The sequence below is a fragment of the Drosophila hydei genome, unplaced genomic scaffold (genome assembly GCF_003285905.1).
Source record: "Drosophila hydei strain 15085-1641.00,03,60 unplaced genomic scaffold, DhydRS2 tig00000063-arrow-pilon, whole genome shotgun sequence".
In the NCBI taxonomy this organism is placed as follows: Eukaryota; Metazoa; Arthropoda; class Insecta; order Diptera; family Drosophilidae; genus Drosophila; species Drosophila hydei.
Genome location: NW_022045657.1, coordinates 5038586 through 5053713, shown reverse-complemented (window position 1 = coordinate 5053713; position 15128 = coordinate 5038586). Strand labels below are relative to the sequence as shown.

Genomic DNA, 15128 nt, shown 5'->3' with positions numbered 1-15128 from the left:
AAAGACATAAAATTCTCTGAACATATTTTGAACCTTTTACTTTGAAAAATACCATTATTTTTGACTGCTTTAATATATGTCAATGATTAGCTGATAGTATAATGCATTTGTCATGCCATACTTTTCGTTTCTTTGTTTGCAGTCTATACAATCTTTGTACTTAATAAATAGGAATATGAACTACTTTCCAATGCAAAAGTCTTTAAATACCACATCGAGTATATCTTCGCAGCTGACATGTCCAGTGATGCGCTCGATACAGCGCACAGATTTCCGCAGCTGCTGTGCTGCTATTGCCATGTCCGGGTACACATCGGGCTTGTAATCTCTTAGGAATATATTAATGTGCTCAATGCAACGTTCCAATTGTTGTCTATAGCGACTTTGCGTGATGCGTGGATGTTCCGCCTGCGGAGTTCCACATAGTTGTACCAGCAGCTGTTCCAAATAGCCCAGAAACTGTGGCAGGTTGTCCTGCTTGTGACACGATATGGTCAGCACATTGTTCAGCTTGCTAAGACGTTGACTTTCCTCCTTTGGCAGCGTATCTGTTTTGTTTGCAACCAACTGCAAGTATTTGCCACTGCACAGGTCTTTCGGTATGTCCAGTTCTTGCAAGTAGCTTTCGATGTGGTCATTTAGGGATTCATTGCTGTCCACATCTCGCAGAGCTTTGGCTTCTGTCAGCAGCAATATAAGATCAGATTGGGCTAGGCATTGTTTTGCACGAGCCATACCCTCCACCTCAATTGCATCCGTTGTGTGCTTACGAAGTCCTGCAGTGTCCGCAAAGATCACGGGATATCCGCCAAAGCTGTGCGTTGTCTCGATTATATCCCGTGTGGTGCCCGCCTGTTCGGTCACAATGGACACAGCACGCTGGCAAAGCAGATTTAGTAGGCTGCTCTTGCCTACATTTGGAGCACCGATTATGACAGTGCGTACACCATCTCGCAGCAGTTCGCCCTGTCGTTGATCGTTCAGATGAGCACGAATTTCGCGTTGCACAGCTCTTAGTTCCTTGGTCAAATTTAATATGACGCCGCCTTCGATTTGTTCGTCCTCGGCGAAGTCAATATAGGCCTCCAGATGGGCGGCACATCGAATGAGCCGTTTGCGCCAGTTGTCATAGAGGCGACCCAAAGTGCCGGTGCTCTGCAACAGAGCCTGAAATGGAATTTTTTTTATAAGAATTGCCTTTACGTATACGGTCGTTTTATTTATTAACCTGTTTGCGCTGTGCCTCAGTTTCAGCATGTATCAAATCGGATAGGCCTTCCACTGCGGTTAAGTCCAGCTTGCCACCAAAAAATGCTCGCTTTGTAAATTCACCCGGCTGTGCAGGCCTTAAGCCTGGTAATTGGCCCAGGGCATCCAGCATGGCCGCAATTACAGCCAACGACCCGTGCACTTGAAATTCACAAGCATCTTCGCCTGTGAAGGAGGCTGGACCAGGAAACCACAATAGAAGACCCTTGTCGATGATCTCTTTGCTGGTGGGATGATAAAATGATTTCAGATATGCCTGTCGTTGTTTTGGCTCGTATTCACTGTTGCCCACAATAGCGCGCAGCGCCTGTTTTGTTTGTGGACCGGAAACACGGATAACGGAGACGCCGCACTTGACGTGCCCCGAACTGAGGCTGTATATGGTGCAACCACTCGAACTGGCAAAGTGCCGAAATACAGCTGAAAAGCCATTCGAAACGCTTCTCAACAACGCCATGCCAGGCAAATACCAATTAACACAAAAACCAGATGATTTTTCCAAACAATACTTTTTCGGTATCGAGTACAATAGTACATTTGCAGCTCAGCTGTAGTTAGAGTTGTCACATGCATTGCAGCATATTCTCTATTCAAGGGCGCCTACCAGACCAATAAAACGAGTAGTAATTCAGTTAATGCTTAAATTGCCAAATGCATTGTACTTTATTCAAATATATTTCCTTCCGAAATTTAATAGATTTAATATTATTCACTTTATTTGGCTGCCTTTTCATCTCTCTCTGTTGGATTTTCCCTCTTTTTCTTTGGCTTACGAACTGGTTGCTTTCGAGTTAGGCACTTGTTATCTCTTGTAATCTTGTCCTTGGGGTTTTTGGGTTTTCGCTGCAAACGACGCCAGTAATCGAAGTCTCTCGGCCCCTTGATCGGTAGCTTTGGCAACCTAACCCCTTTCCGAAAAAAACCTTTCTTTCGGGTGCCCAGGAAGCGCACTGACATAACTATCAGTTGTTTGGTAAAAACTCCTAACGCCATCGTTATCAAACCAACTTCTGAATAACTTTAAACAATTTTTCATTCACAATGTTATTCGGCTAAAATTTTAAACATTTTTAAATTTTATAAATTTGGTATGACATACATTTCTATATATTCATTGTGATATATATGAATAATATATGATATATGATATATATAAATTTTGTTTCAATTTGTATATGTATAATAAAACCTAAATCATGGGCTTATCGTCATCGCTGCAACCGAAAAGTCTACTAGAAAAGGCGATACTGGTTTGGTTTTTTCTATATTTCTATATCTTACGCTGGAGATAAACTGAAGTTAAAAATATTCTTGCAATAGGAACCGAAAAACGTTGTCCCGGGGACGAGGTCTCTCGGTCAAGAACTTCCCGTCCATGGGCATGGCTTAATCAGCAAACAATAAAATCTTTTGTAAGGGACGGCTTTATTTGTAAGGTACTTATAAATTTAATGCATATACATTATATTTAAAAAAAACGATTACGAAAGTAAACTACATGGTGCATGACTACTAAAAGAACTTTTTCTTCCTGTAAAGTTTACATTTGCTGGGTTCACGCATAACCGGTTGAATTAACTTTCCATTTGCATTACGATCGATGTCATAGTTGTTGCCCCAATTCTTAATGAAGTTGTTGGCTTCTGCATCCCAGGGCTTGGCTGTTGCTGGACGATTTCCAGCTTCGCGGCGAGTGATTTGCACGGTCTCATCACATTGTGTTCTTCGCACCTTCGGCTCGGGGTCACAAGGAAAATTGGCCCACGTGCATTCATAGTCGCGTTTCATAAAGTCACAATGCTTGTAGTGCGAATCGTCCATTCGCATGATCTCTGGCATATCCTCGGTAACACTCTTCTTCTGTTGCCACATGGAAAGCTGCTTACTGGCTTTGTAATTATCTACCTTTTCACGTTCCCTTAGGATTGCCTCGCTGTCCACTTTTTGGGGTCGCATACAATTAACGGGTACACGTTTCGCAATATGTCGGGTCTGAGCATGAGCTATTTTGGCATTTAGAAGCTCCATGCAACGATTTACCACAATCTTAGTACTATTGTTAAAGTTCACCATTTCGAATGTTAAGTAAGCTTTAACTAATTAACCAATTTATTTATGATTTTTATACACATATATTTTTTTTATGATTTGTACTCGCTACGAATTTGCCGAAAATTTTACTGTCTTTAACAGAACTATAAATGTAACTGAGTCCAAAACAAAGCTCTCAGTTTATTGACAGCCAAAACAAACTCTATATCATGGATAACTTGATGCACACATTTTGTTCTATTTGTACTACCTAGATTACAAATACAATAGCTCGTAATTGGTGCAGTGGTGTCTGGCACCTGTCTCTTCAGCTAAGACAATTAGCGCACCTGTGACAAATGGCGTTTGAGATGAAACCACGTTGAGCTATTTCTCGATAGAAAATTACTTAAGCTAGCAGTAATTCGAATACGACTTTATTTTATTTGAATATAGTATAGACTAACTCTATATCTTTCTATATTATATTTTATCATTATAATTACTATTCTCTTTATTATATTATTTTATTATACTCAATGAAGGATTTACAATTACTCATATCCACTTCTCTCTGTGGAATATGAGGGAAAAATACTACATTTAAGTCCAGCTGATATTTAACGTGTCGTTGGCGTTTAGGTAGTCCAATGCTTACTCTTCTCTAGTGCGCAGTGATATGGTTCTTGGGATTGACACATTGGCGCAGTTTGAATTTGTATGTTGAGCGCTTCAGTATGAGGTGTACAGCAGTTGTTGTGCTTGTTTCGCTTTTTGGATATGTTGCCGCTGCGACCTTTGGCAATCAGACAGAGCTGCTTGTTGGTCAGGATGGCTTACTTTCGAGACGCGTTCGAGCTGTGTTATTTCCCAAAACGTCGTCAGTGCTGATAACGGCAGCGATGACCAAAATAATTGTGGGCGGTCGACCAGGTGGATTGCAATATAGCTTGGAGTTTGATATGTATGTAGCTCTGCCGGATACTGTGGAAGGTTGGCGACCAAACATACTTCTCGATCATGCAAAGCATAAGAATCCTACAGCCCCAAAACCAAAACGTCGCTGGGATTGGCCATTTCAGGATTACAGGCGGAATGGCACGCGTTATAGCTATCCGCTTGGTAACCCCAATTTGTACTATAGAGTACCTTACCAGCCCGAATATTATGCCAAGTAATTTCATGTTGAAGAGAAAATTATTATGCAGATAAATTAAATATTGTTTTGCAGCTATGTGAAATCGCAAACGCACAAGGATTATTTCTATAAAAGTCCTTGGCAACTGACTGAAGAGCCTTGGCAAGGACATCGCCGGCACAAAGCGGAGGACGAGGTATACAAATCCTGGGCAGATGTCCCCAGCTGGAAGCTAAATCGTGATTACAGAGAACGACGCGCAATCTTTGACCAGTTAGAGGCAATGGGAAATTAGTAAGAAAATATATTTTATAATCTTTATATTCTCATACTCGAACGTAATTCATTTCAGCTTTCGCCTAGATCTAAGGTCCTGCATAAAGCGGTCAATTTGCGAGCTTAAGGCCAGATTTAATGAAAACCATGGCAGCGGCTTACTCATGGAGGATCTACTGCGCATTATACTGACGTAGGTGAGTGACCACAAGATGATATTCTCATTCCATCCCGTTAATCTTTTTCAGTCTGCCTGAAGAAGTTACTGACGAGAAGTACAAGCATCAAGTCAATATGCGTGACTGTGCCCGTTTCTATGCGGTTTCCTGCCCGTATAGAGTGCTCGATTTCCTAACGATGAACGTGGGGTCTAGCTGAAAAACGAAGTAGGCAGTGGAATTGAGGGCAACTTGAAATTGGGTAAAAGTAAATCGTTTGGGTTGTGTATTCATTGTGCAACTTGAAAGACTCATGAACAGTTCTCCGTTTCGGTTATTTTGGTCGCTTGGTTTTTTAAATTCTCACAAAATTATATATAGTATATTTTAGAACTGTTTCAAGTAAAATTAAAATTTCATAGGAAAAATTCAAAATGTTCTCGCTCAGATCATTTGTCAATCGTGGCAATTTATGCAGCTTGGCAAAATTGCCCTATGTTCCTGTGCTGCGTATGAGGTCGAATGAATGTGGGGATAAGTGTGCAGGGGGTAAGATTAAAAAAAGTAAAAAGCCTTCTCCCTGCGGTACACCAGAAGGTCAGCTAAAGAAAAAGCCGAAGGTAAATGAAAAGAAAATCACTAGGCAGCCCTCCGTTTGGCTGAATCCGTTTTGTGACCAAGATGACTCGCACTGTCCATACAATCCACGATTCGATGATATCTACTACATTGAATCTGACAAGGCGAATCGCAAGTATTGGCAAACCTGGGTTGCATGTCCACCCGTCGCTATAAAGCCAAAGAAGATCTGTTGCTTTAAAGATATAAAGGCGGCGCCGTTGCGCCGTCGCACGAGTAAAAAACCGAAGACCGCATGCCCACAGCCAGCCCGCTGTGATAAGCGTCTTAATCTGGACTGTCCGCGTGTGAAACGTCGCTGTCATAGGGCCGGCCGTATTCCACCCGATTGCACGCCGTTCAAGCGTCCCCTCGACTGCACCAAGCCATTAACACCGTATCCGGCATTTTCTGAGTGCAAGCGTATCAAACCCGGTGCTTTGCCTCTGAGCGAGTGCATTTGTTGGCAGAAGCCGATGCTCTGCGAGGCTTGGGCTGAGTGGAGACGCCGCAGCATGAGGAAGACAATGAGATAGGAAGCGAGCTCAACAAAAACGTGCTATATAAATAACAAAATTTGATGATTGCCAGTAGCTTCGGCCTTTTGACAAGTTCCTGGTTCGACACGTAGTATTCGGCTAATTGCCCAACGAAATTTATTTTAATGGTTAATTATTGTAAGTTGCATTGAGGCCAAAATATATTACTCGACTGCTCAACGGGAAGCTAAACATCAAGTCGCTGCTTATTTTAAAATGGTTCACCTTATTTTTACAACTGGCAAGTCACCGATCTGTTAAGCCAGGATGTACACAAAGAATTGATCATAGTCAGCTGCACAATTGACTTGGTTCTTATTCAATTTCTATCGACCCGGATAAATTCAGGCAAAGTTAAGGTGTCACCATGAAGTTATGAGCCAAGATTAATACAAAATGCTTACATGGTCTAATTATTTAAATTAAATCTGTCAATTGAATTAACTTGCGCTAATGTCGCCGATTCTGCCATTAAAACCTGTCAATACTATTAGAATTCACTAAATTGTATTTATTCAAAGATTCAACTTATTGATGTTCGTTAACAAATTCCAAGTTTTTTCGCTGCAATTGTCATAGGTTTTGAGGCAATCGGCCCCGGCACGTCCTGCATCTCTGGCATTAATATACTTCTCAGCAACATTGTCGGCTGTTGGTCTGCAAAGTGAGATTAGATGAGCTGTGGGGTACTACAAGAGTAGAATTTTGATCTACTTACATAAGCACTGCGTTGAGTATTTCGCTGTAGATATTGCTGTTCTCAAAGGGCAATTGAGAGATCTCGCAGATGCTGCGCAGCAAGCAGTTGGCGCCACGTTCGTTGCCAGCCAGTCTGCAACGGCACGTCGGTTGTAATTATCGAATAGTTCAGTTTGAGCATACTTACATTGCCATGCCAGCCTCAATGGTATCGTAGACCCAACGGCGCGTATCATCTCGATGCAGCGTGGCATGCATACCCTTGCGCAGCTGACGGGCCGTGGAGACAAAGGTGGTTGTGTTCCAAAAGCTCCACCAGTAGAGGGGTATTGTTGTGGGTATGTATTGGCTTTGTAAGTTATAGAAGAACCAGAAGGAATGTTCTTTCTCGATCAGCTTGATAGGATGCGCAATGCTGACGACGAACTGCAAGAATCCATATTGTGGCATTCCATACTTAACTAAATTTAGCTGCTAAAATAAAATACCTTGACTACGCCCTGACCGTTGTAGATAGCAATACGCTTGGCTCGACTTAGTCTGACTTCTGAACTTATTTGACTCAGATTTGCAGCACTGACAGCCGGACTTAGGTTTGGCTCGAAGCTGCTCGTATAAGCAGCTACGAGTCCGCAAATAGCCAACAGCAGCAGCAGGCTAAGAATTGTCTGATCTTGGCTTAGACTCATCTTGCTGCCATTGAGACGTTTGGCTTACTAATGCGTTCGACATACTATGTGAAGCCTCTGTGTGGAGCACCAAAGGGCATGCAACATTTATTTGCTTAAGCAATTGACAGTTGAGCAGAACAGAAAATTAAAAAAAAATACGTGAGGTTTTGTTTTATACTCTGATCCCATTGAAAATGGGAGTTTAGAGTATAATGCTTTAGTTAAAGCCTATGTAACAGGCAGCAGGTGGTGTCCGCTTGAAGTGTACCAATTCTGAGCTACGATTGAATACTGAGCATATATATATATATATATATAGGTTAAGACATGATAGTAATCGGTTGTAAGAAGAAAATATGGAAAATTCAGCTTATTAGATTAGGTAAGGTCTTCGAAGAAGTCACAAAGGTCACTTCAACTTCAAATGCCTCTTAGTTTCAGTTTACTTTCAATTTCATGCCACCTCTCCAACTATCTTTCGGTGAAGGGTATTCACAGCTCAGTGTGCATAGGTTCGAATAAGCCTCAGATTCACTATGCACACTCTGTATTGTCTTTCGTTTTGGAGTTCTTAGGCGTTGACGCATTATACTACGGCCCGGTTTCTGCAGGTTTTACCGTTCTAATTGGCACGCACGCATGGCAAATGTTTTACTCATTAACAGTTTGGTTAATTGAAGACCCAGATAAACAGATCGGGTAACCCAAAACCCAGTTCACATATATCATGCGCTCCCGGTTGTGGCGAGCATATTAATCACATCGAAATGCGTCGGCCAAGACAACACAACTTGAACTCGATCCTCGTTCCGATCAGCATCACTTTGTTTTTAATCACTGGGACATGTGGCATGCTGCTTTATCCCTCAGGCTCGGTGCTGCAGCTGACGACGTCGATGTCCGTGCCTTTTGATTTGAACAAGCGAAAGGTGTTCATGGATTTGGGCTTTCAAATGAACTATAATCTGCCCTTTAATCTTGCCGCATTCTACAATCCAGCCTTCTGGTCCAATCCGTATGAGCGACGTGGTAAGCGCGAATTGTATAACTTCACTGGCTCAACCAATGAGCTGCTCGTTACTGAGAGTGGCATCCATCCAAGGGACTTCACTGCCGGCGAGCTGTATGCGGGCATTGAAAACCTTCTGCCGGACTACGGCTTCCACAGATCCTGCTTGCTCCGCAGCGTCTGCGAATTGGCTCTACATCCCTTAGCAGATGATCACGGCTATAGCCAGAGTCTGGTCGTTCAGATTATCAACCTTATGCTAACGTAAGTGAACATATATATATGCATTCATGTATTTATATACATAAATTAATTACATTTATTTGTTTCATTTAATAGGCCGTCGCAGCATGAAGGCTTCGGTCCCCACGAAAAGTTATATCAACATCGATATGAACGCGCTGAGAGATTAGGCTTCATGGGCGGCGATTGCCAAAAAGCGTATCCCAAATGTGAATTGGATGTGCTGAGCATAGTTACCAAGCTAGTTAGATGAAATAAAATTAAACGAAATCTATAATTAAAAGAATATAAATGGATTTGGAAGTGTCAATTTGGTGCTTGTGTGGGACTGAGAGGATTATGGATTACGGATGAACCGAAATCAAAAGGATTCCAGCCAAAAATATATTTCAGCTAAGATAGAATTATATAAGAATTATTTAGAATTAAAAAATATATATTAGAAAAGTTAATAGTGTCTTCGATCAGTTCTTGTTGAAGTCAGAAACTTTTAATGCTAAAAATGTTTTTTTACATCTTAATTAATTAACTAAATGTCTAAAGTCAAATTAATTTGATATTTCTTATCGTATACTTGTATTTAAAGTAGAAGTAATGGAGTCTGGGGCAGTTGTTCTGTGTCTTTAGAGTTTTGTTTGAATTTGATATTTAAGAACTTGGGGAAGATGTTATGCTTTGAGATATAACACCAATGTATGACAGCAATAGAAAAGTCGAAGTATAAATAGTATAAAATAAATTAAAATCTATAAGTCTAGTAGTCTTCCACGTCGACATGTTCATTTAAACTTACAGCCGAACAGGGCTAAGCCCGACGGGTCTATTGCTCTTGATCATCAATATATATATAGTTTGTGGGATGAGTCATATCTCTTACTGACTGTTACATATAACTGACCAATATCATTATATCCTGAGCTACCCATTTCAGTACTTTTCGGGCATAAAAAAAACGACTGCTGCCCAATAATAAATTAATACACTTGATTAAATCGAAGGCGACTTGCTCACATTCTTGCACAAATTTAATTATTCCATTTTTTTATTGCAAACAGAGTAAAAGCCTTTTGAATAACTTAGTGCCTAGAAATGCTATAAAAATGTGAAAGAGCATTAATATTTTATTATAATGTGGAGATATGAAAAGCGTTTTTATACATTCAAATCGAAGAGTTCGTTGTAGTGAATCAGTTTGCTGACAGCACTTAGGAAATCAACTGGACACTGGGCATAGAGTTGGGCGCAATCTGCGCCCATAAATCCCTGCTGCTCGGCATGTTCATAGGTCTCGCGGTATATCGTTTCGCTGGGCGCAAAAGCCTCATGCACAGAGGGCCTGAAGGAATATTTAGAGGAATTTTGTTAGGCATGGCTACAGAACAGGTGTGCAGAGATTACGTACGTTAGCGTGAAGGTAAGCAGAGCCGTCAACATATTCTGCTCATCATCATGGAAGGGATGTCGAGCCAGTTCACACACACTGCGGAGCAAGCAGGTCTCGTCGAAGCCATAGCGCATCAGCATATTTTCGATACTCTCATAGAGCTCGCCGGCGGTCAGATCGTTGGGGTGTATGTCCTTCAGATCGACTGGCATATACTTTTGGGTCTCATTGTGCAGGTGTCGCCTATCTCGACGGGCAAACTGATCCTCCCAGATGGCAGCTGCATAGAAGCTGGCCGGGTTGCTAGGCAGTGCATAGTTGACTTGCAAGCCCCAGTCCCAAAATATCTTGCGTGGCGGTAGTACGATCGGAACTGATAGAGCAGCCGTTATCTGATACACTGAAGCGCCCGGAAAGAATAGAGACAATTTAGCCTGACATTCGAATAGTGTTGTCAGCAGTGCGAATATGAAGTTCACAGTATAAAGATCCATTTCGTTGTGAAGCGACAAAGAAGAGAGAGAGAGGCTTAAGCTGACATCTAGAGAAGTTGCTAATGAAACGCATAGACGTTACAGTTTACATCACGTGTTTTCTTATTCAATTATTATGAAAAATGACATTGCTAATAAGTCTTAAGATATCGTGTTTACAGTGCCCATAGACACGGGCGCAATCGTTGCCCATGAATCCATCAAGTTCAGCCTGTTCATAGACGCGCCTATAGACATGTTCGCTCTCCAGAAATGCCTCATGCTGCGACGGACTGCCAAAAATAAATTTTAAGAGATTCTTTGATGACCGAAATATGGAAGTTGAAGCTTTACCTCAAGACAAATGTCAAGATATCGGTCAGTATGTGCCGATGCTCGTCGTCAAAAGGATGTTTGGCCATCTCACAAACGCTGCGCAACAGGCAGGTCTCGTGGAATCCATATGAAGTTAGGGCATCCTCGATGCTGGCATATAGTTCTCCAGCTGATAAATCCTTGGGGTGCATCTGGGCCAAGGCATTGTAACCGTATTTTTCATAGAGTCCAATATCATTGTGACTGATGCGTGGAACTTCGCGCTTGGTGTGGTAGTTGGCAAAGCCCGGCCAAATGGGCACGCTATAGAATGAGCTTAAGTTGAAGGGCAAGTCATATGCTATGGCAAAGCACCAATCGACGAGTATACGGCGTTCAGGATAGTACTCAGCGACCGGTATCGAAACTGAAGAGGTGAGCTAAAAAGTTGGATTTCTTCAAATTGAAGTGATTCTTGGAAAATGTTATTACAGCTCCTTACACCCAATGAAGATGATGTCGGATATAGCAAGCTGTTCGTAGACGTGCAGCCAATAAGCAGGCCTAGCACTTGGTAAAGCAACCGATTGTACTGCATCACTGATCGAACTGTTCGGCTTGAATCAGACACTTTAACTGAATCAGTCAACCCAGAATTGGGTCTCTGGGCTGTTGGCATCTACTTATGGATATGATCTACAAATAAAGTCATCAATCAACACAAAGCAAATATTGAGTTAATCTGTTCACAACGAGTACTTATTCCATATGTAAGTGATATTCTGCAGCCATTTCGTTCTGTGCGCTCGATGAGCTTCAAATGCTGTTCGCTCAGGTCTTCGTGATTCTGGTGCTGATCAGTTGTTGCCAAGCGGCGCTCAGGCCTCAACAGACACAGCTGCGATCGACCTACGAGCGGGTGTTTGGCCGCAGAAAGCGTGCAATTATCTTTCCGCCAGGTTCGTTTTTTAAGTTCACTTGTAATTTTAGCAAAAATCTGCTCTCGGCCTATCCGCGAGGTGTTAGCTTCACATTGGAGGAGGCTGTCTATTTTCCCATTCCTGGCACCAGAGACGATCTCTACCCAAAGCGTCTTCTGCCAAAGAAGACAACCACACCGCAACCGCTGACAAGCACCACTGCGACCTATGTTTACATACCCGGCACTGACTGGCGCTTCAAGGCTCAGGCATTGCCAAAGCCAAAGTTTAGGCCGACAACAAAAACTCCAAAGACGCAGCGCATCGATCTCGGCGGCAATACCAATCCTCACAAATGGCAGCAATGGGCCAAGTATGGCTCAAGCCATAATCAAAAGTGGCAAAGCAGTGCCGATATGCAACGCTGGCAAATGAGCAACAAGCCCAAGTGGACAAAGTGGACCACACCTGCTCCCAGGTGGACAGCTGCATGGACCAATCATTGGCGTAGACCCACTCGAAGAGCTATTGCCGAATCTCGACACTTTCATGGTCATCGCGATCGAAGGCAGCTCTTCGATCACTTCAGTGGCCTCAGTGCACGGTGCGTATGCTAGCCAAGAGTTAAGAACTTTCCCTTAACAGTAAAATGAAATTTTCAGCTTTGGCTTCGATGTCAAGTCCTGCATATTACGCACCATATGCGACTCTAAGCGCCTCCTGTTGCCACCAGGCTATTCCATGCTGCAGGATATGCTGCGCTTGGTGTTCACGTGAGTGTCACGGAAGCTGTCATTATTACTTTTGATTATTGATTCACTTGCTTATAGTATGCCCCGACTAGATGGACAGGACGATGATTACACACGCATCATGAGAAAGGATGCCAATGCTTGCGCGCAGGAGTTGAAAACTAAGTGCAATATGAGCTTCTTGATTTGGCTGCTTAGCGGTAGAATGGATAAAATAAATGGGTTTCTTCATTAAAAAGTATTTTATTTGTTTTATTAGGAAAATAAAGAATTTCTATAACACAAATTTCATATCTATTTGCCTTGACTGTTTGGGAAAATATTTATTAGACTAATATCCATTAGGCTTATTAATTTTATTTACTTACAATCAAAATGAACCCTTGTTGAATTCGAATCCAGTATTTTGAGATAATTTAAAAGTGTTGATTTTTTCAATCTGTTACTTTAAGTCAAATATGTTTTTCGAAAAGGTCTTTTGGTAACTGAAAGCCTTCTAAAAACATTTTTAAATTATTAAAAACTATTTTATAATCTTTATCTTTTCTATAATAATAATAAAATCCAACAATATTATATTTTCATAGATATAGATGGATACAAGAGCTAGTAATATAAATCTTAGATCAGGCAATGTGATATATACCAATTTTATCAGGCACTTCAAGTCTAAGCTATTCAAAAAAAGGAAATTTGGGTTAGAAATTAATTAAATTTAATTCAGCTTGGTTCAACATGGTCACTCGCTAGTTTCTGGGTCCAGTCAGGGATAATGGCTTTAGTTTCTCGAGGCTAGTATGTAATCCACTGGACTCGCGTCTGCTGAGTTCGAGTCATTGTTTTGCAGTCACTCTTCCTTCAGACTTTGTCTTTGGCCAGCATCTGAAATGGTCAGCTGCCCATGGCTTTAAAGCAGCCACCAGAGCCCATTTCCGATACCTCAATAAATAGTAAATGTTTTATCCTATATTTATAATTTAATACTATTTTAATTTTACTGTTTTTTTTAATACTATTTTATTTTTATATAATTTTATTGGATATTTAATATTTTTTTTAAATTTATTTTGTTATCAAAGATCGACTTTTGAAACATACAACTGAACGTAAACGACACCAAAAAAAACAACAGTAAAAATACATTTTCATTGAGAATTAAAGTTGATGTCTAACAGTTAAATTAGTTTTGACATTATAAATGTTTTATAGAAACTATATTAATATATATCAAAGCCATGAATGTGTCGTAAATATTATAGCGCAACTTCTATGTCGTTATTCTGTTTACCCAGCATCTTCTTCCAGCTCTGAAAGGTTCTACAAGTTTTTTGGGTTGAGCTATTGTTACTGGTGTTTGCTTAAGAATTGACACTAAATCAGAGCTGATTATATTAATTTTTGGGTAAATTGATTGATTCTAACATTGTGCCTCAGCTTCCTCTCGTTTACATCTCAATCAGTACATGTCAGTCATGCAATACGGTCTCTGGATTCCATTGCTCGGGCAGCTGGCGCTTGGACTGTTGGTCTTTGGCGAGCCAAATAGAACGGAGTTGAATCATGTTGTCGACCGAGTTTTTTCGCGTCAAAAACGTTTCGTATTATTTCCAAAGGGCTCGAATTTGAAATTTACGGGCTCTATGAGCAAAGGTTTGCTCTCGCGTTTCCCCAAGGGCATCTCAATGACCATTGAGCAGGCCTGTTACTTTCCGGTACCATCGAGTCGTGAGGATGTCTATCCAAAACGCTTTCGCCCGCGGACAACAACAACGCCAGCGCCAAAAAGCACAGAGCCGACATATGTTTGGATCGCAGGTACCGATTGGAGATTTAAGGCAACGCCAGTTAAGAAGCCGACACCAATAAGGCTTCATCAACGCATTGACTACAGGCCCCAAGCGCCGAGCTATGTTGATCCAGCAAAATGGAAGCAGTGGTCCAAGTATGGAGAGTATTACAAAAATTGGACGCCAGCAAAACCGTATTATAAGAAATATAGCCAGCCAGCAAAGTGGAGTAAGTGGACAACTCAATCGCCGAATTGGAACAAATATGGCAAGCGCTGGCACAGATCGGCTGAATCGCAGCTACAAGAGGAGCAGGATCCAGTCGTAGAAGATCTTGACCAGTATCCCGATTCAGCGCCCTACAAAGCTGATATATATCCCGATCTGGAGCACGCCAGAGATTCGCAGCATTTTCATGGCCATCGGGATCGTCGGCAGCTGTTCGAGAACTTTAGCGCTTTTGGCAAGCTGTAAGAGATAGAGAGAGATCTCTTTTGCAATCAGTTATAGAATACTTCCTAATATCCATAAACTTGTAGTTTAGGTATTGAAACCAAGTCCTGCATACTGCGCGCCATTTGCGATAGCAAGCGCTTGCTGCTGCCACCTGGTTATTCCATGTTGCAGGACATAGTGCGCTTGATCTTTACGTAAGTAGATGTCTTTGGCATTATATAGAAAATATCTTATGAAGAATTGCATTTAGACTGCCCACAATATCAGGCGTGGAGGATGACTACAGCCGCATTATGCGCATGAATCCAGAGGATTGTGACCGCATCTTCAGGAGTCGCTGTAAACTGAATCTTTTAGGTTGGCTGCTAGATGGCAAATGGGGTCATTGAA

General features: G+C 41.6%; 10 protein-coding genes across 11 annotated transcripts; 5 read left to right on the top strand and 5 right to left on the bottom strand.

The window, feature by feature from the left end:
• Positions 1–95: 95 nt before the first annotated feature.
• LOC111593354 (tRNA modification GTPase GTPBP3, mitochondrial) lies at positions 96–1828 on the bottom strand. The gene is made up of 2 exons (XM_023306066.2): positions 1229–1828; positions 96–1167 (listed from the first exon to the last, which is right to left on the bottom strand). The coding sequence occupies exons 1-2, from the start codon at positions 1724–1726 to the stop codon at positions 181–183; spliced, it is 1485 nt and encodes a 494-aa protein (XP_023161834.2). The 5' UTR covers positions 1727–1828; the 3' UTR covers positions 96–180.
• Positions 1829–2675: 847 nt separating this feature from the next.
• LOC111593355 lies at positions 2676–3483 on the bottom strand. The gene has a single exon (XM_023306067.2). It carries the CDS (start codon positions 3340–3342, stop codon positions 2782–2784), a length of 561 nt encoding a protein of 186 aa, XP_023161835.1. The 5' UTR covers positions 3343–3483; the 3' UTR covers positions 2676–2781.
• A 552-nt stretch (positions 3484–4035) lies between these two features.
• Positions 4036–5105, top strand: LOC111593368. Its single transcript, XM_023306083.2, has 4 exons — positions 4036–4474; positions 4532–4732; positions 4791–4907; positions 4963–5105. The coding sequence occupies exons 1-4, from the start codon at positions 4038–4040 to the stop codon at positions 5090–5092; spliced, it is 885 nt and encodes a 294-aa protein (XP_023161851.2). The 5' UTR covers positions 4036–4037; the 3' UTR covers positions 5093–5105.
• A 97-nt stretch (positions 5106–5202) lies between these two features.
• On the top strand, positions 5203–6223 carry LOC111593369. Its single transcript, XM_023306084.2, has one exon. It carries the CDS (start codon positions 5307–5309, stop codon positions 6024–6026), a length of 720 nt encoding a protein of 239 aa, XP_023161852.1. The 5' UTR covers positions 5203–5306; the 3' UTR covers positions 6027–6223.
• Positions 6118–7417, bottom strand: LOC111593385. The gene is made up of 4 exons (XM_023306103.2): positions 7217–7417; positions 6916–7154; positions 6748–6861; positions 6118–6686 (listed from the first exon to the last, which is right to left on the bottom strand). Exons 1-4 carry the CDS (start codon positions 7415–7417, stop codon positions 6545–6547), a joined length of 696 nt encoding a protein of 231 aa, XP_023161871.1. The 3' UTR covers positions 6118–6544.
• LOC111593370 lies at positions 7017–9021 on the top strand. Of its 2 annotated transcripts, XM_023306086.2 has the most exons (3): positions 7017–7066; positions 8270–8672; positions 8748–9021. In XM_023306086.2, exons 2-3 carry the CDS (start codon positions 8296–8298, stop codon positions 8902–8904), a joined length of 534 nt encoding a protein of 177 aa, XP_023161854.1. In that variant the 5' UTR covers positions 7017–7066; positions 8270–8295; the 3' UTR covers positions 8905–9021. The 2 variants fall into 2 exon arrangements, with proteins under 2 accessions (XP_023161854.1, XP_023161853.1); XM_023306085.2 differs by lacking the exon at positions 7017–7066 and having other exon boundaries at positions 7817–8672.
• Positions 9022–9803: 782 nt separating this feature from the next.
• On the bottom strand, positions 9804–10529 carry LOC111593384. The gene is made up of 2 exons (XM_023306102.2): positions 10054–10529; positions 9804–9987 (listed from the first exon to the last, which is right to left on the bottom strand). Exons 1-2 carry the CDS (start codon positions 10527–10529, stop codon positions 9804–9806), a joined length of 660 nt encoding a protein of 219 aa, XP_023161870.2.
• Positions 10530–10635: 106 nt separating this feature from the next.
• LOC111593383 lies at positions 10636–11421 on the bottom strand. The gene is made up of 3 exons (XM_023306101.2): positions 11326–11421; positions 10863–11263; positions 10636–10801 (listed from the first exon to the last, which is right to left on the bottom strand). Exons 1-3 carry the CDS (start codon positions 11419–11421, stop codon positions 10636–10638), a joined length of 663 nt encoding a protein of 220 aa, XP_023161869.2.
• Positions 11422–11643: 222 nt separating this feature from the next.
• LOC111593381 lies at positions 11644–12730 on the top strand. Its single transcript, XM_023306100.2, has 3 exons — positions 11644–12347; positions 12406–12516; positions 12574–12730. Exons 1-3 carry the CDS (start codon positions 11644–11646, stop codon positions 12728–12730), a joined length of 972 nt encoding a protein of 323 aa, XP_023161868.2.
• Positions 12731–13967: 1237 nt separating this feature from the next.
• LOC111593380 lies at positions 13968–15127 on the top strand. The gene is made up of 3 exons (XM_023306099.2): positions 13968–14752; positions 14822–14932; positions 14989–15127. The coding sequence occupies exons 1-3, from the start codon at positions 13968–13970 to the stop codon at positions 15125–15127; spliced, it is 1035 nt and encodes a 344-aa protein (XP_023161867.1).
• The last annotated feature ends 1 nt before the right edge of the window (position 15128 follows it).

What these genes read in the sequence shown, in the direction of transcription:
- LOC111593380 (XM_023306099.2), top strand. Translation starts at nt 13,968, where the DNA reads ATGCAATACGGTCTCTGGATTCCATTGCTCGGGCAGCTGGCGCTTGGA. An exon ending in TTTAGCGCTTTTGGCAAGCT is followed by an intron (nt 14,753 to 14,821) that starts GTAAGAGATAGA and finishes ATAAACTTGTAG; the next exon opens with TTTAGGTATTGAAACCAAGT. An exon ending in ATAGTGCGCTTGATCTTTAC is followed by an intron (nt 14,933 to 14,988) that starts GTAAGTAGATGT and finishes AATTGCATTTAG; the next exon opens with ACTGCCCACAATATCAGGCG.
- LOC111593384 (XM_023306102.2), bottom strand. Translation starts at nt 10,529, where the DNA reads ATGGATCTTTATACTGTGAACTTCATATTCGCACTGCTGACAACACTA. An exon ending in CTGCTTACCTTCACGCTAAC is followed by an intron (nt 9,988 to 10,053) that starts GTACGTAATCTC and finishes ATATTCCTTCAG; the next exon opens with GCCCTCTGTGCATGAGGCTT.
- LOC111593385 (XM_023306103.2), bottom strand. Translation starts at nt 7,417, where the DNA reads ATGAGTCTAAGCCAAGATCAGACAATTCTTAGCCTGCTGCTGCTGTTG. An exon ending in ACGGTCAGGGCGTAGTCAAG is followed by an intron (nt 7,155 to 7,216) that starts GTATTTTATTTT and finishes GGATTCTTGCAG; the next exon opens with TTCGTCGTCAGCATTGCGCA. An exon ending in ATTGAGGCTGGCATGGCAAT is followed by an intron (nt 6,862 to 6,915) that starts GTAAGTATGCTC and finishes GTGCCGTTGCAG; the next exon opens with ACTGGCTGGCAACGAACGTG.
- LOC111593370 (XM_023306085.2), top strand. Translation starts at nt 8,167, where the DNA reads ATGCGTCGGCCAAGACAACACAACTTGAACTCGATCCTCGTTCCGATC. An exon ending in ATTATCAACCTTATGCTAAC is followed by an intron (nt 8,673 to 8,747) that starts GTAAGTGAACAT and finishes TTCATTTAATAG; the next exon opens with GCCGTCGCAGCATGAAGGCT.
- LOC111593381 (XM_023306100.2), top strand. Translation starts at nt 11,644, where the DNA reads ATGCTGTTCGCTCAGGTCTTCGTGATTCTGGTGCTGATCAGTTGTTGC. An exon ending in TTCAGTGGCCTCAGTGCACG is followed by an intron (nt 12,348 to 12,405) that starts GTGCGTATGCTA and finishes TGAAATTTTCAG; the next exon opens with CTTTGGCTTCGATGTCAAGT. An exon ending in ATGCTGCGCTTGGTGTTCAC is followed by an intron (nt 12,517 to 12,573) that starts GTGAGTGTCACG and finishes ACTTGCTTATAG; the next exon opens with TATGCCCCGACTAGATGGAC.
- LOC111593369 (XM_023306084.2), top strand. Translation starts at nt 5,307, where the DNA reads ATGTTCTCGCTCAGATCATTTGTCAATCGTGGCAATTTATGCAGCTTG.
- LOC111593355 (XM_023306067.2), bottom strand. Translation starts at nt 3,342, where the DNA reads ATGGTGAACTTTAACAATAGTACTAAGATTGTGGTAAATCGTTGCATG.
- LOC111593368 (XM_023306083.2), top strand. Translation starts at nt 4,038, where the DNA reads ATGAGGTGTACAGCAGTTGTTGTGCTTGTTTCGCTTTTTGGATATGTT. An exon ending in CAGCCCGAATATTATGCCAA is followed by an intron (nt 4,475 to 4,531) that starts GTAATTTCATGT and finishes ATTGTTTTGCAG; the next exon opens with CTATGTGAAATCGCAAACGC. An exon ending in TTAGAGGCAATGGGAAATTA is followed by an intron (nt 4,733 to 4,790) that starts GTAAGAAAATAT and finishes AATTCATTTCAG; the next exon opens with CTTTCGCCTAGATCTAAGGT.
- LOC111593383 (XM_023306101.2), bottom strand. Translation starts at nt 11,421, where the DNA reads ATGCAGTACAATCGGTTGCTTTACCAAGTGCTAGGCCTGCTTATTGGC. An exon ending in CGACATCATCTTCATTGGGT is followed by an intron (nt 11,264 to 11,325) that starts GTAAGGAGCTGT and finishes CCAACTTTTTAG; the next exon opens with CTCACCTCTTCAGTTTCGAT. An exon ending in ATCTTGACATTTGTCTTGAG is followed by an intron (nt 10,802 to 10,862) that starts GTAAAGCTTCAA and finishes TATTTTTGGCAG; the next exon opens with TCCGTCGCAGCATGAGGCAT.
- LOC111593354 (XM_023306066.2), bottom strand. Translation starts at nt 1,726, where the DNA reads ATGGCGTTGTTGAGAAGCGTTTCGAATGGCTTTTCAGCTGTATTTCGG. An exon ending in CTGAGGCACAGCGCAAACAG is followed by an intron (nt 1,168 to 1,228) that starts GTTAATAAATAA and finishes ATTCCATTTCAG; the next exon opens with GCTCTGTTGCAGAGCACCGG.